The sequence below is a fragment of the Dermacentor albipictus genome, chromosome 7 (genome assembly GCF_038994185.2).
Source record: "Dermacentor albipictus isolate Rhodes 1998 colony chromosome 7, USDA_Dalb.pri_finalv2, whole genome shotgun sequence".
Classification (NCBI taxonomy): Eukaryota; Metazoa; Arthropoda; class Arachnida; order Ixodida; family Ixodidae; genus Dermacentor; species Dermacentor albipictus.
The window spans coordinates 109,899,647-109,921,710 of record NC_091827.1 but is presented as its reverse complement, the minus strand read 5'-3'; the positions used below and the strand labels follow the sequence as shown (position 1 = coordinate 109,921,710).

The 22,064-nt window shown below is 47.4% G+C and overlaps 1 protein-coding gene across 1 annotated transcript in view; it reads right to left on the bottom strand.

The window, feature by feature from the left end:
* Positions 1-6,158: 6,158 nt before the first annotated feature.
* LOC139047577 (uncharacterized) overlaps positions 6,159-22,064 on the bottom strand; it is a 216,372-nt gene continuing 200,466 nt past the window's right edge. The window contains exon 4 of the mRNA XM_070521434.1: positions 6,159-6,213. Coding sequence (XP_070377535.1) covers positions 6,174-6,213 — 40 coding nt within the window. The 3' untranslated portion in view covers positions 6,159-6,173. The remainder of the gene's footprint in view (positions 6,214-22,064) is intronic.

Below are 22,064 nucleotides of genomic sequence, written 5' to 3'. Positions count from 1 at the left end.
AATGTAGGGTCCAAAGTCATGTAGCACTAATTTTTCCGAGCGGCCTTGTTGACGTATAGGGATCTAAACTCATACGAGAGCTCCCGGGTTGCCGTTCACGTCTCGGTGGCGTATGTTGTATCGATGAGCGTCTTTATTTTGTCGAGGCGGAATTCGTCGCCATGTGCCATACTTCTCCAGCGCACTGAACAAAAGCGTCTGTATCTGGTGGGCTTGTATAAGATGAAGCTGGTAAGAACATCACGTCGAGCTTAGCCGTGACGTCACGCCCATAAACCAGAAAAAAAGAAGGTAACCCAGTGGTTTCTTGAAGCGCAGTGTTATACGCAAATGTCACATACGTGAGCAGTTCGTCCCACTTTTTATGATCTATGGTGACATACATGAAAAGCATATCTGCAATCATTTAGGTGCACGTTAAAAACCCCAGGTGGTCGAAATTTCCGGAGTCCGCCACTACGGCGTGCCTCATAATCAGAAAATGGTTGTGGCACGTAAAACCCCATAATTTAATTTTTTAATATCTGCAATAGTATTTTTTTTAGACACTCAGTTAACCGGTAGGTCTGCGGTGATACGCAGTTGCCCTACGGTGTGTTGTTCTACTCAGCTGGAGAATATCTCTGACCAATTGCGCGGTGAAGGTTTTTGTGAGTTGTGGCCACTAGTACTTGTAGTTGATCCTTGCCAGACTACGCGTAATACCAAGATGCCCGGATGCTGTTTCGTTGTGGCATGTACGTAAAATGTCGCCGCGGAGAGAAGTGGGACAACGAGCAGGAAAATGGTTTCCGTAGAATGAAAGCTCCACTCGTATAGGATGTCACCACGCAGGCAGGAAAAGGACAAGTGACGCGCGAACTGCCGCGGCGGTTCTTGGCGGCGTCCTTCAAGATGTTCAATCAAAGCTTGCAGCTCGTAATCTTGGCATTTCTGTTGAGCTAGGTTTAAAGACGGAAGAGCACCAAGAAAACCACAGTCGTCAGTATCTAGTGCCGCGTACTCGATGGGGGCGCGGGAGAGACAATCCGCGTCGATGCATTTCTCACAAGACTTATAGGCGAAACCGGCGCACATCACGCTTTGTCTTCGGTAATGGAAACAAAGGAACTGCCGTTGCTTTGTCACGGTCATGGCGGATGCCGGTGCGGTTGATATTGTGACCCAGAAATTTAAGCACCTCGTTTCCAAACTTTACGGCAGTAGCTTTGTTTTTCACGTGCGATAGTCCTGGCGGGAATCGGCGCTACTGCTCTAGCACGAGTATGTCGATTGCTCTTGCAGAGTGAGGCTTTACTGGTGTGGTAATTTTAATATTTCCGACCAGGCGGTTACGTAAAAACGCAAGGTGGCTGACTCCTCTCCGAGATTCCAGATCAGGAATGCAGTGCTGACGCATTAACGAAGTGAGCGAGTTATCTATTCGGTGCATATTGAATATATATTGTACTGCCTTTCTCTAGACACACCCAAGTTGTGTAATGTCGCCTTTATTATGGGGGTGCCATACAATCGCGGCGTACTGAGGCTCGGATCTGACACAAGTTTTATATGCGACAAGTTTAACGTTATATGGTGCGTTGTGAAGTTTTCTCATGAGAAAGCACATCTGTTTTTAGAGCTGATGAGCATATTAAGCGCATGTGTGTAGGCGAGCCAAGTTAGCTGTCTAATATGACGCCATGGTGCTTGTAATTCTGTACCTCTAAAATAGTGCGGTTCTTCATTAAGTAACTGTATGTGGCGGGCTATTTTTTTAATGTTAGGCGTAACAGAACGGTTCTTTCGGAGTTCAGCTCCATGTTCCAGCACGTGCACCGATTGTCAATACACTGTAGCTATCTTGCAATACATAGTGATCATTTTCAGAAGTAAATTGTTTAAAAACAACAATCATCAGCGAACAGCCGGATAGATACACCAGCATGAATCTAATCGGGCAACTTGTTCACATAAATTACAAAGAACAGTGCTCCCAGTACACTTCGTTTAGGCACGGCAGAAGTTACCGGCAGATCGCTCGAATCATAATTTTTTTATTCTGACAAACTGCTCCCTCTTTCTAAGATAAGCCCCAATTCCCTGGACGATGTGCGATGACAAATTAATCCACCCAGGTTTATGCAACAACATTCCGTGAGCCACCCCATTCAAGAACAGAATGTTCAAGAATTCAAGAACAGAATGTCAAGCTGTCCCGACAGGTCACGTACTAATGCAAGTTCATGCACACTGGAGATGAAGCTGCGTAAACCTATACATCTGTTTCCGAAATCCGTGCTGATAGGGTAAAAGGATATTCTGTTGAGCCAGAAAGTTATAAATGTATGTCCCACTTGCATATTCTAACAGTTTGAAACGTGTGCTAGCGAAGGAAATGGGCCGATAATTTGATAAGAACAAGAGGCCACCTATCTTGTTCATCGCAGTGATGCGCGCCTCGCTACTGTCATTGGGTATTTCGCCAGTAGTAAGGGAAAGGTTAAAACTATCGGCATAAAATTCAGCTATTTGCTGTGAATAGCGCCGCAAAAAAATGCATTTGGGATGCAGTTGGGCCCACAGGACTTCTTTAGATGGACTGTTAGCAGCATGGCTATAACGCCTTCACGAGTAACTAGAGGGCCATCATGCACTCGCACCGGCACACTGCTAGGCATAGAAGTACGGGGTTTAAAAAACACTTTGGCAAGTAATGAATGAAATTATTAGCTATGTCAGTAGCATTCGTAAGCATTACACAGTCAGTTTTTCATTCAGTAAAATGTTCGGTTCGTTCAAATGAGGCCATAACTTTTGACTATCGCTTTTAACGAAGTCAGAAAGAGCAGTTGAGAAATAACGCTCTAAGGTTACTTTCAGATTATCTACTAAAGTCTACCTTAGTGCTAAGAACCGAGAAGATGTCGTTGCATGCTGTTTGCGAAGTGTCTTGATTTTTCGTTTTGTCGGGTAAGTTTCCCGAGTAACCGAAGGGTTCCATGCGCGCTTATGTGCTTGCTGAGAAGGTTAAATTTCCTTCGCACGAACGGCAACAACATTGCGAAACCTATTCGAAGAGGCTTGAACTTCAGTAATTGTAAAGTTGAGATTACTATCTACATAGCGAATAGGGGAAATATCGGCTCCCTTATAAAAATCTTTAATGACCGAGGACGTTTTAGAGCGATCGTATGTAGTACTAAGCTAGTTCCAAGACAAATATATTTAACCAGGATCCAAAATTGCTGGCTGTATCGAAACATCCGCATCGTTATAATGTACTATTTGATAAATAATATTTGATTATAATTACTATCTGATAAATGATAGGTCAAGAATTGCATTACCTTGCTTGCTTTTTTTAGTTATACGAGTACCTTGAATAAGAAGTAACTTTGAATAATAGTATGCTTCGTATTTAGGCCGAACATCATCTAGTAAATTGTCACCTGCACCAAAGTAACCATAGTACACACATTCCCAATTAATGAAGGGAATAATAAGACCTCCCTTTAAAATGAAGTTCTTGACACGAAAGGAATGCACATGACCGTACAGTTTATTCATGAATAATTCATTGGCATCAGGTAATGGCTCTACAGCGCGCAAAAAAAAAATATGAAACCACGCCGGCAGACCAGTTAAGCAGCATACTTTCGTGGTTGGTGATTAGATCGCAAACGGTAACCTAAATATATTATTTTGTGACGACAGCCACGCAGCCTCCACGGGAACATCTATCCCGCGGATATTAGCTGTATCCCGGCACTACGATTGATGAGAGTACGATTGCACTCTCACCGGTAGCCCCATCCATCCAGATCTCACAGATCACACAAACATGTGGGTCGTAAGTGACAAAAATGATTCAAGAGACTGCGATTTATTCAGAATGCTCCAGGCGTTTAAGGAAAGTAGACGTAAGTCCTTTGCGTTAGCTATTACGTGTCTCATTGTGGGGGATCGTTTTTGAAACTCCATTATGCGCAATTCTACTATCATCGCACACAAGTAGCTGATCGTTAAAACGAAGTTTGTCGTGAACTAGGCTTATCTTTTTGCTTTTACCTTCATCCTACTTTGCGCGTTTCTAAAGCAGTTTCCCTCAATAAATGCGACGAACCACATTCACGTAATGGCCTTCAGTTATGTGGCCCACAATGACCCTGCATAGTAACTAAGGGCTACAAATTATTCTAGCTCATCTACAAAACAAAATTAGATAGACCTTTTAACTTGGCTCACCTCTGAGAGAACGTCCATCTTTGTCGACTACTGCCCTAAATTGATGCACTGATGTTGCAGTCGAATGGTGCGTTCACCAAGCATCAAACAGAAGAGTTGTCGACTTGGAATGGTAAGCGCAGTAGAGACCACCGGAACGTTGCGCCATATAACAGCAAGTGTGCGTGCGCAAATCGGAGCACAGAGCGGAGGCTTCAGCTGCCGGCTCATGAAGGAATTTGTTACCATCTGCTTTCGACACCCAGACATCCCTGAACCTTCGTGCCAACTGCGTTTCCGGTGAGCTCATGTATGAAACGAGAGTGAGTGAACGACGAAAAAAACTGCATGTAGAGGCGAGTAAATGACCTAACAATTCACGAACATTAAAGAGAATCAGACAAAGCTTCACCCAGCTGCAGGGGCACCATTGGAGTAAATGTAAGGTCGCGGTTTTGCTTGCTTGTGCAACAAGCCTCATATCTTCACACTGCGATGGTCTCTATAATATTCTCCCATGACCCTTCTGCGTTTTCAACTAATTTATTCTGCCTACACAAAGAGGTCAAGAAGGGCGTAGCATGTTTGAGCTGTTGACAAGGTTGAGAAACTGTCCGTAACGGCCACAGTGCTTTTTGATTTTTCTACATCAGCTATCGTTTTTACTAAAGATCCACCCATGCACTCTAAAAAACAATAGAAACCGCGTTCCTCTTGATTTGTTATCGTATAAAGCAAAATTTCAGAAAAGAACGAGTGACTCTGCCAACATACAGGCGAAAAGCCACATGATCAGTAATGATCAGTAAACTTTCTTGTCTAATTATTTCAAAATGAATAAAAGACCTTGATCAAAAAAGTATATGAGCAGTTTGCAAAGCAGGGAGGTCTATTCAGGCAGGGCAGCATGATTTCAGCGCTAACCAAAAAAATCTGCAAATCTTTGGAAACGTAAAGATTTTCACAGATGGCTCCAGAAACAGTTTGAGAAAGCATAGCCTGCTGAAGCTTTGAGTGCTTCAAGTTATAAACGCGTCGATAAATAAATGTCAACAACATATTTTGGGGATGAAAATAGCAATAAAAATTCGAGCATGAGCCCTACATCTCCATGTGTTCATTGCATAGAGCCATTTATACTGAAAACATTTACTTGGGCCAGAACTGAAGTGAGGCTTGTATAGGATATTTCAAGAGCTAGCGTGTCTGGCGTCAACCACTCTGCAGCATAAAGAAACTCATTTTTTGAATGGCAAGATAGGCTAACACCCTTGTAAACGCCCCTTTACATGAGTTTACATTTTCTGGATATTATAAACCATTGCTTGAAATAATAAACAAGTTGTTAGTCTGCGCTCGTATTGTGTACTTCCTCTCGTCCTTCGTCCCGGTTGCGCTTCCCACCCATATGAACATGTCCGATCACCAACTCGCCCAGTTTGCCGTGTTAAGTGAACCGATGGTCAAAATTCCAGTAGCACAGCGCTGGCCATAGGCAGCAGATTCGTGTCAAGCAAAACTCTGCAATAACTAAGACAGCATGTGCAAACCGTATTTCTGGCTTGAAAACGTATGGCTTTTCTAAAAAGGACAGGCAAGCGTGACATACTTAGTAGGTGAAAAGCTTTAGCGTATTTATTTTATGCATTACGCCAACGTGTACAGCGACCTATTGACCTATTCCCAGAGCATTATGTAAAAGTCGCACGTGACCATCACTCCAGCTGCAAGTGGAATCGTTCACGTATGATGCCTGCAATACTGTGAGCTGTGTGGCACTGTAGATTGCTGGCTTCGCAGTGTGGTACCGTAACAATCGGTTTCTTGTAATATTTTCAGCGCGTATTTTATTTTATCACCGGCAAAACTATGCCATTCTGTCCATAATAAAATCTGCTAACCGAGAAATGAAATCTCACACGTAACATACCTGACGCTGCCTTAAAGACGGCAATTTCTCTGAAAGTTCAGATCCTAAATATGAGTGCGACTGTGGCATCCTTGATACTGCAAAAAGAAGGCAAATATGCAAACGGTTATATTAGTGGTACCTTTAAGCCTTAAGAACTCTTGATATTGTGACTTTAAATATTCGATTTATGAACTGTTGTATGGTCAGATATTACACAAACCATCACCGTTGCCTTTTGCAAAACAATAGTCGTATAAGTGGCATTGGATAGGACCCCTTCTCAAAGAATACATTCTGGGTACGTGGGGAAAACTGATCTTAAGTTCAGCAGTATCGCCACCACAGCGCAAATAAATGGGTATAATAATGTTAAATGTACCACAAGTTTAATAATCCATATTATGGAATAATATGCGGATTTTTGCAAAAATGGCCACCGTGATGCAAATTGAGCTTGCGCACACGTTATCGGTTCTCCAAAACAACATCTATGGAAATTCCTCTGCTCTCTACAGATATGTAATGGGATGGCATATGATTTCCTTAAGTGGGGATTTCCACGACAACACTCATATCATGTACGACAATGGAGAGTGATGACGTGCGAAAAATAGAAAGCCGCTACCCTAATCGTCTGGTAGTGGAAGATAACTGCCATGCAACAAAGATTATAGTCTTGGAAAGCCGACATGTTTTTCAAAGCAAACGTTGATGAAATCGGCGGAATGCTACAACTTTATCATGCATTCAGAAGACAGCCTGCAAACAGAAAAATGCAGGACATATAGAAATCCCTTAACCCTTAGTCACTTTCCAACCCAATAAAGATGTCATTTTGCTGAGGCACCACACACCCCTTTTATAGAGTGATGGTGTGTTAATAATTTCTGTGTTTCAGCATACAAAAATAATTCTACGGCTAACAGCTAGACAATAACTGGAACATCACCATTCTCAATAAAGCACACCAAGCAACAAATGAAGAAGTCAAGAAAGCGCAGCGAGCTGAGAAGCGCGCTATTATTGATATGTTCGATAATACATTTTCATTTGTAACAAGCCTCATTTAAGTATAATTATCAGCCTATATAATGTTGATTCCAGGAGGTTCACGCGATATCCATCAAATTACATTTCTCTTGCATGGTGTGACTCTATCCTACGCTTGCAGCTTTTGCCGCCTTCTCACTTGAGATTATAAAGGAGCGCAACAAGACTGGACTGCAGATGAAGAGAGAGAGACAATCGCAGCGCTGGATCTGTGCCTTTCTTTCTGTCGTGTCCCGTCTTGTTTGGCTCTCTTAGAATATCGCGTATGCCGTTCCAAGTCGCCCAAAGTAGCACTTAAGGGCCTCATCCCGCTACCCAAATCAATAAAGTCTACTGCTGCGTTCCTCGCCCCATGGTAGCCAGCACGCTTAACAAATTATCTCCTCGGCGTATTACCGGACCCACTCAACTCTACCTCTTGCTCTTCTTCTCAAATAGCAAAAGCTACGCGCGATTGCTTTCTAACCGATGCTGCTGTCATAATAATATATCTTAAGTTGATATGTAATTTGCCGTTCCATTGCTAGATGCGCAGTTCTTAAATACATTCCTCGCAGGATTTTTTCTTACCCTTCGAAATCATCCTCCCTAGATTAGCAGAGCTATAGCGTGCACTCACTGTATCAGTTAGTGTTGTAATTTTTTTCAGATGCCATCAACGTGATATTCTTCAAAAATATTTCAAGAAATTTATTACACTTCGCCTTAAAATGTGCTATAATGTGCCAGTGGAACTACAGTGGTTATGATCAACTGCAATATCTGTTTTTTTTTTCTGGATCTCGCAGGCAAATTAGCAGCTCGCAGAGTAATACCATTTAACATTTCATTCATTCAATGAAGTATACATCAAGATATTATCTAGGCATTGCCATTTATGCGCAAATTTTACGTAAAAACTCTGGCAAAAGCGCCATGTTAATTCACTCTAGAAAAATAAACACCACAAAGAGCGCTCAAGTCTCTGGTTTAATGCTAATGCTTATTTCCCCAGTATTTTAACCACATGAAATGGTTGTCTTGAAAGTGGAGAGCTGTTTGTGGTTAGCGTGAAGTCCTCTCCAAACCAACCCATTTCTATTACTGGCCTTCATTTGTAGGAGCGGAGAGTTCTGCAATGTTTATCTTTTCTGCACTAGCACTTACCGCAAAGCGACGCTCCCTAAAACATCTCTTACAGAACTTCGCCGCGCTCTCCGGAACCCGCGTAATGATTTCTGCACTTTAAGGCCGAACACAAAGCATAGTTGCCTTGTGCATGCGTTCGTCTTTCCCATAAGTTGGAGGGATATTCTCCAGTGTTTTCCGTCACCATGACAAACTGGCAGTAAAGAACCTCTCCCGGCTATGCTCATGGTAGAGCGGTACGTTTCCTGGACGGAAAATGTTTTGTATTTGTGTCCTGAAGCATGCCTGCTAATTCGAGCCTGCACGTTCCATATAGCACTCGTCCTTTCTTTTCTCGGCTGTGCTTGTGTCTCCGCGCCAACATTTCCAGTATCCATATTACTGGCCCGTCGCACCTGCCTCTTTTTTTCGTAAAGAAGTCCAACCGTTGAATCTTACAGAATTGGAAACTCAAGATGTCTAACCAGACGCAATGTCGAGGCGCTTTATGCATGGATAGTTCTAACGTGTGTAACATCAGAAGTCAAACAAATCCATTGACTGCTGTGGTTTTTATTTCTTTTTTATTTTGATAGCAATTACGTATATTGTGCGCGTTTATTACGTTACCCTTCTTCATCTGTATATTATCATCGTCATCCTACGTTGATCGACCGTCATCTTCACTTCCGTGTGTAATCATCATCATCGGGTGTGTGCATGGGCTGGTTTGACGCCGAGTACCCGGGCCAAATGAACGTCGCTCCAACAGGCATGTCTTACGTTGTGGAGGTGACTTTTAGATCCTCCGTCCTCCACTCGCTCATTCTGCCCCTTGGAGCTTCGTTTAGGCCGCCGCTTGCACTCACTGTCTGCTAGCATGTTTAAGACCGACCCACCCTCCAATTCTACCGCTGCGGTTCCGACCCCGCAAGCCACCCCTTATATCCTAAGCAGCCACCAGAGTGACCCCCATCTCTTCGCTCGTCTTCATGAGGAAGATGTGCAGGACTGGTTGGACGACTGCGAGCGAGCAAGTTTGGCTAATTGATGGGACGATCCCGTCAAGCTCCGCCATGTTTCCTTTTACTTTACGGGTGGGGCGAAGACATGGTTCTTCAACGACGAGATACATTTTATTGACTTGGCTGCCTTTACGCAGTAGCTGTGCCACGTATTTTGTAGCCCAGCGGTTCTTTCTACCATCTCAACGCAAACCCTAGATACTCGCTAACAGCCAGACGAGTCTTACATGTAGTATATCGAGGATGTTCTTGCGCTCTGCTGCCGTGTGGGTTCATCTATGTCAGAATCAGACAAACTACGTCACAATAATGTTCCGGTGGAAAAGAGGACAAAGTCATCGACGGTAAAGACGACGAAGTGGCAAAAGCCTGTCGGGGTTCTTTGCTGCTGTATATATACGCATCGTGTAAATACATTGTGTAAATTCTTTATACCCGTGACATTTTGGTGGACGTGCCGTGTACGCGTCTTCGCCACGGAGCTTCGCAGCGGACGTCTCACCTAGCCTGGGACCATGCTTCCAGTCGAAGGCACCGCGTCTGCAGCTACAATGCCGACTACGCATACCCGGTGCGTTGCTCTACCTCAGCCACAAGACTCCGGCAAGTTCACCGGCCTCGAAGACGTTGACGTAGAAGAAAGGTTGAAGATGTATGAGCGCGTCAGAAAGGTGAGCAGGAGGGATCCGACCATAATGCTGGCCAATGTCGTGTTCTACCTCGACGGAACACGGTGTACGTGGTTTTACACACACGAAGAGCTAACCAGCTGGGACTTGTTCAAATAGAAGCTGTCGGACGTTTTTGGCAATCCGACCAGTCGACAACTCGCCGCCAAGCAACAACTCGCCACGCGTGCCCAAACTGCTACCGAGTCGTATGTCTCCTACATTCAGGATGTCCTAGCCCTCTGTCATAAAATCGACACGTCCATGCCAGAGGCGGAGAAGGTTGGACACATTATCAAAGGCATCGCGGACGACGCATTCAACCTTCTGGTCTTTAGAAACTTATCGATCGTCGACACCATCGTGAAGGATTCTCACCGTTTCGAGCAGGCGAAGAGTCGCAGTATATACAATAAGTTTACAGGGCTTCCAAATACTGCAGCGACCTCTTCCTGTACCGACCCCACCAACCATACTAGCTCGCCGCCACCAAGTGAAAACGTCACCCGAATTGTACGCCGCGAACTCGAAGCAGCGTTTCCTGCCTCCCCTCAACAGACGTCTTGGAACAACACTGTTGAGACGATATCGCTGATCAAGTCCATGGTTCGCCAGGAAATCGTTAATATGGGTCTTCCCAGCGCTTGCTACTTGAGTCCACCTCAGAGTGTACATATTCCAATGGCGGACAGGCCGCCATTGGAATATGAACTTGGCAACGTTTAACACTAGAACGTTATCTAGTGAGGCGAGTCTAGCAGTGCTATAGGAGGAATTAGAGGGCAGTAAATGGAATATAATAGGGCTCAGTGAAGTCAGGAGGCCGAAAGAAGCATATACAGTGCTAAAAAGCGGGCACGTTCTGTGCTACCGTGGCTTAGCGGAGAGACGAGAACTAGTAGTCGGATTCATGATTAATAAGAATATAGCTGGTAACATACAGGAATTCTATGGCATTAACGAGAGGGTGGCAGGTGTTGTTGTGAAACCTAATAAGAAGTACAAAATGAAGGTTGTACAGGTTTACGCCCCTACATCCAGTATGATGACCAGGATGTCGAAAGCTTCTATGAAGACGGGGAATCAACGATGGGTAGAGTGAAAACTATATACACTATACTGATGGGCGACTTCAATGCCAAGGTAGGAAAGAAGTAGGCTGGAGACAAGGCAGTAGGGGAACATGGCATAGGCACTAGAAATAGCAGGGGAGAGTTATTTGTAGATTTTGCGGAACAGAATATTATGCGGATAATGAATACCTTCTTCCGCAAGCGGGATAGCCGAAAGTGGACGTGGAGGAGCCCGAACGGCGAGACTAGAAACGAAATAGACTTCATACTCTGCGCTAACCCTGGCATCATGCAAGATGTGGACGTGCTCAGCAAGGTGCGCTGGAGTGACCATAGGATGGTAATAACTCGAATTAGCCTAGACCTGAGGAGGGAACGGAAGAAACTAGTACATAAGAAGCCGATAAATGAGTTAGCGGTAAGAGGGAAAATAGAATTACAGATCAAGCTACATAACAGGTATTCGGCTTTAACTCAGGAAGAGGACCTTAGTGTTGAAACAATGAACGACAATCTTGTGAGCATCATTAAGGAGTGTGCAATGGAAGTCGGTGGTAACTCCATTAGGCAAGATACCAGCAAACTATCGCAGGAGACGAAAGATCTGATCAAGAAACCCCAATGTATGAAAGCCTCTAACCCTACAGCTAGAATAGAACTGGCAGAACTTCCGAAGTTAATCAAGAAGCGTAAGACAGTTGACATAAGGAAGTATAACATGGATAGAATTGAACATGCTCCCAGGAATGGAGCAAGCCTAAAAGCAGTGACGAAGAAACTAGGAATAGGCAAGAATCACATGTATGCGTTAAGAGACAAAGCTGGCAATACCATTACTAATATGGATGAGATCGTGCCAGTGGCTGAGGAGTTCTATAGAGATTTATACAGCACCAGTGGCACCCTGTGATGTTATTGGGGCCGGATCACTCCAGAAAAAGGCAGAAGCAGCACGCGAGAGCAAAAACACACATCAGACTTGTATTGACGTACATGACACAGATAACGGCACACAGACGTGACAATGTCCCAAAATGCCCCATGGGCGACATGCACTAGATCTATGGATCGGTGGATTAGGATTGGCCTACAGTTCCGGCGGAAGCGTGTGTCGCCGTGTCTGAGACCTCGTTGAACCGATGCCGGCCAGCGGGGTCGGACAATAGTGTCGGCCGGCGGGTCGGACAGCCGTGTAGGACGGCCGGGTCGGACAGCCGGGTTGGACGGCCGGGACGGTCGGCTGGGTCGGACAGCCGGGTTGGACGGCCGGGTCGGACCACCTCGCGGGCTCAGGTAGCTGGCCGCAGTCACCGGGTCGCGTCCACAGCTGGCTGGGTAGTCCTGTGGCCGCTCACCCGAATGCTCGAGCGCCCCGGTTCCGGACCGCCAGCCCTCCTGGACCAGTGCCCAGCGGAAGAGCGGGGCGAGGTAACCTCCCAGCGGGCGACAGTGTTGCTTCAGGTGTGGCGTATTGGCGCGGTCGGCGATAGCTCCTATGGGCGAGACGCCCAGCGAGGAAGCTGTGTTCTGTCGACCGCCGAACCTCGCGCACTGCTCACGCCACGGGCCACGGGCCACACTCCCTCGCGCCACGCTTTTCGAGGCGCCACTGTCGACGCTCCCAAATCGGCGTCGATGATGATGATCGTTATCTCGCGGGCATTTGCAAAGAGTCGGTGTCCTCTTCGCCCCCGCACGGCGCACTGCCTTCCTATGTTTATGCTTTCCACTCCCGCGTACCATATATTATGACAATACCCCCTTTTTCGAGAAAGTTGTTTACAACTATTCTACACAAGGACGCGGGATGAGAAACAGAAAAGGACAATTGTCACGTACGGTTGTCCAATAGTTCATATGGGCACATGACACATTGTTCACAGGGCATTGCGCTCAGTTAAATAGCACAGGTCTGTTCGCTTTCAAATAAGACTAAGCTCTTGAGTGGTCGCATTGTCCAATCATATTTTGTTATATAACATGTGATTACGCGCGACTCAAGTAGTCAGCTCCGACATTGTCACAACCTTTTATGTAGTGAACAGTAAAGGAATACTCCTGTAAAATGAGACTCCAACGCAACACTCTGTTGTTGACGTGCTTGGCGGAATTTAACTACTGTAAGGGTTGGTGATCTGACTGAACAACAAAAGGCTTGCCATATAGGTAAATGTGAATTTTTTGTACAGCCCAAACGAGTGCTAAACATTCCCGTTCAATTGTCGAATACCGAGTTTCTCGAGGTAATAAGTTACGACTAGCGTAAGCAACAGGCTGCAGCACCTGGTCGTCTCCTATTTGGAGCAATACTGCGCCGAGGCTTGTGTTGGACGCGTCCGTGCGCAGTACGAACTCTTTCGAAAGGTTGGGAGCAAGGAGGATGGGAGCCTCACTGAGCTTGCTCTTTAGTGTCGTGAACGTTTCTTCTTGAGTGGGGCCTCACACAACAGTACTGCTTTGTCCTTTCTTTGTAAGGTCCGTCAACGGCTTGGTCAGTTCGGCGTAGTTCGGTATAAACTTCCTGTAGTAGCCGGTCAGGCCAAGAAATGACTGCACTGCTTTCTTGTTGGTAGGACGCTTCGTAGCAAGAATCTTGTCTAGTGTTTTGAGAAGTGGTTCAACTTTAGACTTCCCAATCCGATGACCCAGGAATGTTATGCTGCTCTCTCCTATTTCGCATTTACTTGGCTTGATTGTGAGGTTGGCTTGTTTGATTTTCTCAAAGACTTGTCTGAGGGTATCTATGTGTTCTTGCCAGGTATCGGTGGCAACGACAACGTCATCGAAATAATGATGGACGTTCGCCAAGCCTCCCAGTACGGATCTCATGAGGCGCGCAAATCCTGCAGGGGCCGTTTTAATACCAAACGGCATGTAGATGAAATGGTAGAGCCCAGACGTGCTGGAGAAAGCAGTTTTTTCTCGACTTTCGGTAGACATGGGTACTTGCCAATATCCCTTAGTGAAGTCAAACTTGGAGAAAAACTTCTTTTGACCCACAAACGCAAGTACTACATCAATACGTGGTATTGGCTCGCAATCCGGGATGAGTATCTTATTTAGTTCCCTGAAGTCGACGCACAGCCGAATAGTGTTGTCCGGTTTTTTTACGACTACAATTGGCGCGTCGTACGGCGACTTTGATCTCTCAATGACACCCATTTTCAACATCTCTTGTACTTCTTTTTCGACACTTTCCTGCAAAGCAAGGGGTATAGGGTACTGCGGAACGTGCACTGGTTTATCAGTGGTTAGACGAAGCGAACATTCGAAGAGCGCAGTTTTCCCAGGTATGTCAGAAAAAATGTCTGCATACATTTCAAATACCTCCTGTATTTCCTGAGTTTATTCATCCGTAAGATTTGTTGCCAACTTAACGTCAGTAGAAAACTGTGTTCGATGAAAGCTCAAGACAGGCATTTGCTTCACTTCGTCCTCTTCCCTGGTGTCACCTTCGGATGACCTTTCGTTGACCTCTGCAACAACAGAGACTTGGTGTGGTTTTGCAGGTTTCCGCTCCTCGCACTTCTTGAGCATATATATATGAAAGGTCTTGTTCTTTCCAGAAACTCCAATTACATAATCAACGTCATTTTTCCGTTCCTTAACTTTGAATGGTCCTTTACATTGCATTAAAGGCTTGTTCGAGTCAGTTGGCAACAAATTACCACTTTATCGCCTGGATATAATTTCCTAGGGCGACTTTTCCTGTCATAGTAAGTTTTTTGTTTGTCGCGAGCTTTCTCTAGCTGATCATGTGCAATCTTGCATGTTTCCTCTAGGCGATTGCACAAATCAAAGACATAAGTGTATGTCGTTCGCGTTTCTCCGTCCAATTCCTCGTTCGTCCACAGTTCTCGTAATACCGTCAACGGTCCTAGAACGTGCCGGCCGTAAATGAGCTGAAAGGGAGAGAATCCGAGACTTGCCTGCGGCACTTCTCTATATGCAAAAAGCAGAGGAGCAAGGTATCTGTCCCAAGATCGCGGTCTCTCTTGGCACATTCTCTTTAGCATCATCTTTAGAGTGCCGTTAAACTTCTCGACGAGACCATTCGCCATCCCGTGGTAGGGTGTCGTCTTGAATAGCTTCACTGAGAGTAATCGACTCACCTCTTTCATTAATTCTGAGGTAAAGCTTGCTCCTTGGTCCGTGACTATTTCTTTTGGCAAGCCGACGCGAGAAAAGATCTCGATCAGCGCTTCTGCAACATGAACTGCGTCGATTGAAGGGGTGCCACAGCATCTGGATAACGAGTCGCAAAGTCGATTAACGTAAGAACGTATCGGTTCCCGCGGTCCGACTTTGGTGAAAATGGCCCGATTAAATCAACAGCGACCCTTTCAAAAGGTGTATGGATCAAAAGCATGTTGCCCAGAGGAGCGACTCCTACTTTCCCTTTAGAAGTTGTCCGTTGGCATTGGTCGCACGACTTCACGAAGCGTTTGACGTCTCCGTGTACATCTGGCCAATATAATTCCTGTAGGACGCGATCAGTTGTCCTCTTGATACCTTGGTGTCCTGCCATGATGCTCTCATGTGCCACTTCTAATATGCCAGATCGAAATGCTTTTGGTATGACCACCTGCTTAAAGGCTCTGCCAGTGGCCAGGCGGTAAAGGCGATATAGCAATCCTTTTTCTTCGACGAATTCGTAGCTGTGCCCCTTTCCAGAATTAAACGACTTGCTCACTTTGGTGAAACTATGTTTCAGCGTCGGGTCTTTGCGCTGTTCTTCAATGAGTTGGTCTTTAGTTACGTCACGTAAGACAATTCTTGGAACGCACAAGGGACGAATCTTGCCTTGTTCTTGTTTTTCAATTTTTGCTTCAGCCACGCTCGATACATGGTGAGGCTTTCTAGGCGCCTTATAACGCTTCATCCCTATCGACGACGACTCCTCGTTGGAAGCATCGGGGGGTTTCCAGTCAGAGTCTGGATCACATGGTCCTCTGACGCCTGGAAGATTTCCCAGAACGAGGTCGTAGAGGGGCTCGTCCATACATGTCACTGTTAACTTGCCTGAAAAATACGGCGTGTTCACTTGTACGACAGCTTCAGGCAGGTAACTTGTTGAGCCGTCCAGAAGAACAACGTTGTTCGTTCTTCCCGTCATATACATCTCTGGAACGAGTTCTCGTTTGACAATTGCGGTATTACAACCGGTGTCTCGTAGTACACGAACACTTCTTCCCAGCAGCCGGCCTTCCACCACTGGCATCCCGTCGATGAGGAAAGTTACAGCAGTCCCTGGGTTCTTGTCCTCGCTGTCACTTCATTGGCGAGTCTTCTTTCCTGGGTGCTTTGATTCTTTCACTGGACGGGTCCGGACTGGTCGAGATTTGGTGATTGCACACGCAGAACTTGGTTTGTTGTCCCCGTACCGAGTTCGGCAATTTCCAGCTGTATGTCCCGTTCTGTCGCACAATTCACACTTCAGCATACGCTTAGGTGGGGCACGGCAGTCAGGAGCCAAATGTCCAAACCGATGACAAAGGGTGCACATAAGTTGTGGTTTCTTGGGAGCTTCAATGTTTTTTCCACCAGAATCCTTTGTGTTATCGGGACCCTTTCCTAGGTTTGTCCAGTTCTGCGCTTCAAGAAAGCGATCCGTCAAGCTAGCAAGTTCGTCAAGGGATTTGCACTCTCGCTCCCTCAAGAAAATGACTAGCTTTGGCTCACAACAACGCAGAAACTGTTCAGAGATCATGTGATCTCGTAGACCTTCATATGTTTTAGGCACATTAGCCATCTCAATCCAATGGTCAAAATAGGCTGAAATTCTTGCTGCTAACTGTCTTCCAGTTTCGCCCTCTATTGCTCGTGCTTTACGAAACTTCTCTTGGTAGCCTTGAGCCGTGAATTGAAACCTTTGTAGCAAAGCTTTCTTTACCTTCGGGTAATCTAATGAATCGGTGGCAGTCATCCGACCGATCACAGTTAATGCTTCCCCAGTCAGACACATGCTCAAAGCAAGAGCCCATTTTTCTTGTGGCCAGTCCTGCCCTGTTGCTACGCGCTCAAATCGCTGTATATACGCGTGTAAGTCATCGCTTTTCTCGTCGAACAAAGGAAGTAACTTCTGTGGATTGAGGGATGACGAGGAGGTGCTGGGCGCAGTCAAAATTTCAGAAGCCGCTGCCGGCACATTACGAGCTCCTTCCTGAAGCTTCAGCATTAGCTGGAGGTTCTCGCGCTGCCGCTCGTCAGCTTCCTTGATTGCCTCTCGATCCGCAGCTCTCTCGTCCCTTTGTTTTGCCTGTGCGGCCTCAATCCATCTGCGAAGTTCTGCGCCTGACAATCCTACTTGGAGTCCAATCGCCGTGATTTTCTCTAAATCCATGGTGCCGTCTACTAATGTGTGTCTGCGCTAGAGCGAAACTGCCCCCTTTCACTGTATTTACGAGTGAATCCTGACAGGCTCGCCAGCTTGTGATGTTATTGGGGCCGGATAACTCCAGAAAAAGGGAGAAGCAGCACCAACCCTTTTATATAGCTTTCATTGATTACGAGAAAGCGTTTGATTCAGTCGAAATCTAAGCAGTCATGCAGGCATTGCGGAATCAGGGTATAAAAAATACTGAACGATATCCATAGCGGCTCCACGGCCACCGTGGTCCTCCATAAAGAAAGCAACAAAATCCCAATAAAGGAAGGCGTCAGGAGGATAGACACGATCTCTCCAATGCTATTCACAGCGTGTTTAAAAGAGGTATTCAGAGACCTTGATTGGGAAGAATTGGGGATAAGAGTTAATGGGACTTAAGAGACTTAAGAGTAACTTGCAATTCGCTGATGGTGTTGCCTTGCTTAGTAACTCAGGGGACCAACTGCAATGCATGCTCACTGACCTGGAGAGGCAAAGCAGACGGGTGGGTCTAAAAATTAATCTGCAGAAAACGAAAGTAATGTTTAACAGTCTCGGAAGAGAACAGTAGTTTACGATAGGTAGTGAGGCACTGGAAGTGGTAAGGGAATACATCTACTTAGGACAGGTAGTGACTGCGGATGCGGATCATGAGACTAAAAAAATAAGAATGCGCTGGTGTGCGTTTGGCAGGCATTCGCAGATCATGAACAGCAGGTTGCCATTATCACTCAAGAGAAAAGTATATAACAGCAGTGTCTTACCAGTACTCACGTACGGGGCAGAAACCTGGAGGCTTACGAAAAGGGTTCTACTTAAATTGAGGACGATGCATCGAGGTATGGAAAGAAGAATGATAGGTGTAACGTTAAGGGATAAGAAAAGAGCAGATTGGGTGAGGGAACAAACGCGTGTTACCGATATCTTAGTTGAATTCAAGAAAAAGAACTGGGCATGGGCTGGACATGTAATGAGGAGGGAAAATAACCGATGGTCAATAAGGGTTACGGACTGGATTCAAAGGGAAGGGAAGCGTTGCAGATGGCGGCAGAAAGTTAGGTGGGCGGATGAGATTAAGAAGTATGCAGGGACAACATGACCACAATTAGTACATGACCGGGGTAGTTGGAGAAGTATGGGAGATGCCTTTGCCCTGCAGTGGGCGTAATCAGGCTGATGATGATGATGACACCTGACGACAGACCGATCTGTTTTTGCTGCGGCTTAACTGGTCACGTTTCCCATCACTGCCGGAGCCGTTGCCCGTTCCCCCCTCAAAACAGCTTCCGGAATGCAAGTTTGCCCTGAAGTTCCTCACCCCTTCGCTTCTATGACGCTTCCGACGCCACTACGTCGACTCGCCGCTATGCTCGCTCGCCCTCGCCTCAACGTCGTCAGCCACGTCCGCCCCAGCATCACCGCTCGACGTCATCGGTCCACCCAAGACCGTGCCAGCAGAAAACCTAGGCAATGGGGCACCTCGAGGTGGTGCTGCAATGTCGCATTCGTCGCAAAATCCTCCTTTGATGCTGTTTAGAGAAATAACCTTTTTGACGGCCAAGTTGATGGCACACCTGTCACAGCTCTCATAGATACCGGAGCACACATATCGGTTATGATCAGCCACCTACGCCGCCATTTAAAGAAAATGGTTACGCCTGCCGTTACTCGGTTCGTACGAATCGCCGACGGTAGCACGGTGACCGTGGGCGCAATGAGTACTGCACGTGTGAGCATTTCCGGCCGCCATACTCTCGTCCTTTTCACTGTGCTTGGCCAATGCCCGCATGACCTCATACTAGGCCTAGTCTTCCTCTCCACCCATTCAGCGCTCATCGATTGTTCCTCAAGTACTGTGCGTGTTGACCTACCTCTGCTGGTCGTTCCTCCGACACCACACGAAATTCGCCTAAGACAGACTGATTTTGTTCACGTTCCACCACAGGTCTTCACATACATCGAAATTTCGCCTTCTATGCCAGTTCCCGATGGTGATTACATCTCAGCTCCCATAAGTGCCATCGTTCTCACCCACAACATTACCGTTCCGCATACAATAGTGACACGTGTACTTATCTCTATCGGGCGACCACGTTTCGCCGCCGAACAAATGTTATCGCACAGCGCGGGACGCGCCTGCATGTATCCGAAGTTTCTGGAATGTTATCGATGCTTCTATCCGCTGTCTGTTGTCGCCGAACCTTGTGCTATCAGATTTCATCGCGTGACGCGAATGGTGTAGAAATTTGTGGAAGGCACGCGGGTCCCAACGATTAGGCTGGAACATTCGATGACTGTTGTATAAAAGCCGACGCGCTTGACCCGCTGATCAGATTTTCGACGATCGCCGACTGTGTTCGCCGCTATCGTTGTGCTTTAAGTGTAGCCTGTTTTGTGGGCACAGGTTCACCCAATAAAAGCTAGTTTTGTCTTTCACAGTACTGCTACTGTGTTCTTTCTTCACCGTCACTACCACGTGACATCTGGTGGAGGTGCTTTGTGTTCATGCACCAGACGCTCCCGCAAAGCCGTGACCCAAGCCCTCTCTCGGAAGACACCAACGTCGACAACAACCAGCGAGGTAGCCGCAGGCTGCAAGGACTGCCCCCGGAGCACGGACTTTTGTCCGAGACGACTAGGAGGATGGCCACCAAGTCCACCCCAATGGCAGCCCCAGCGTCACCCGTCGTGCTGCAGCAGTCCAGGGAGCCTCCGACGTTCCACGGTTCAACTTTCGAGGACCCGGAAAGCTGGCTTGAGACGTACGAGAGAGTCGCTACCTTTAACAACTAAAACAGCGACGACAAACTGCGATATGTGTTCTTCGCTTTTGAAGACGCGGCCAGGACGTGGTTCGAGAACCGAGAAGCCACCTTAACGACCTGGGAACTTTTCCGAAGCGGCTTCCTGCAGACATTCGCAAGCGTCGTACGCCGAGAACGAGCCCAAGCGCTACTAGAAACCCGGGTGCAGCTATCTAATGAGACCACCGCGATCTACACGGAAGAAATGAGCCGTCTCTTCCGCCACGCCGACCCTGAAATGCCCGAGGAGAAGAAAGTCCGCCAGTTGATGCGTGGTGTGAAGGGGGAACTCTTTGCCGGAATTGTACGAAGCCCACCGCAGACTGTCGACGAGTTTCTTCGCGAGGCCACCAGCATCGAGAAGACACTCGAGATGCGAAACCGGCAATTCGACCGCCGCACGAAATCGACAAATTACGCCGGTGTTCAATCACTGGCCACCGACGACCTGCGCGAGACTATCCGTGCGGTCGTGCGGGAGGACCTACAAAAGCTGTTCCCACCATCACAGCCACAAGTGGCTTCCATTGCCGACGCCGTGCGTGAGGAACTCCAACACCAACTTGGAGTAGCCCCTGAATCGCCGCAGCGTGAGCCGCAAGCGATGACCTACGCCGCCGTCGCACGCCGTCAAGGTCCCCCTCCGCGACCGCGCCAGGGCCCTGTCACGCCGCAGTTCCATCGTCCACCGCCGCCACCGCCAGCACGGCCACCCGTCACCCAGCGCACCTACGCGAGGAAGACGGACATTTCGCGCGCTCCTGACCACCGCCCACTCTGCTACCACTGCGGAGAAGCGGGTCACGTTTACCGACGATGTCCATACTGGGAGATGGGACTGCGAGGTTTCGCCGTGAACGCTCCGCGCCCGCAGCAAGGTGAACGCCCCCGCGATATCACCGATTACCTCGCCGCTACTCAGTGGAGCTCTCGACGACCGTCGCGTTTCGCCATCACCAGGCCGCTACCTGTCGCCGCAGCGCTGACCATACACTGGCCCAGCCCGGGGCTGGTCAGCGAGCCCATATCCGGAAAACTGAAAGCAGCAACCGATGGAGGTGTGGTTGCTGTTCGTCGAACTGACGAAGATCCTCCGCCGCCGACGAGCGCACCGAAGAAACTACCTCGACGACATAACGACATGCCGCCGTCCCGACGAAATCAGGAAGCCAAGACTACAACGATGAAAGACGACTTCACGACGCGACGTTCCAGCTTCAGTTCAACGCCACGCCGCGGTGATCCGACGCCAAGACCCAACTACAACGCCAGACAAAGAACCACCGACCTCGATGCACTTCTCGACGGCCACGCAGTCACTGCCGTAGTCGACACAGGGGCCGATTACTCCGTAATGAGTGGAAGAAGGTTGAAGAAGGTTAAGACTGCATGGGAGGGCCCCCGAATTCGGACTGCTGGAGGACACCTCATTACGCCGACTGGAATCTGTACGGCAAGAATTACCGTTCATGACCGGACTTACCCTGCCACCTTCGTTGTCCTCCAACAATGTTCACGAGACGTCATTCTCGGCATGGACTTCCTGAATCAACATGGCGCAGTCATCGACCTGAAGTCGAAATCGATAACGCGGTCACAAGATCAAGTGATACCGCCGGAGAGCTGTCGTAGTCACCACGCCTTGAGTGTGCTTGAAGATCAAGTGAGCATCCCGCTGCGCTCCAGCATTATTATTTCCGTCGGCACTGAAACACCCGCTTACGTAGAAGGCGTCATCGAAGGCGACCAACATCTACTGCTCGACCATGAAATTTGCGTCGCAAGAGGGATCGCTCGACTCCACGGAGGGCAAGTGGAAGTTATGCTAACCAACTTCAGCCAAGAGTTCAAG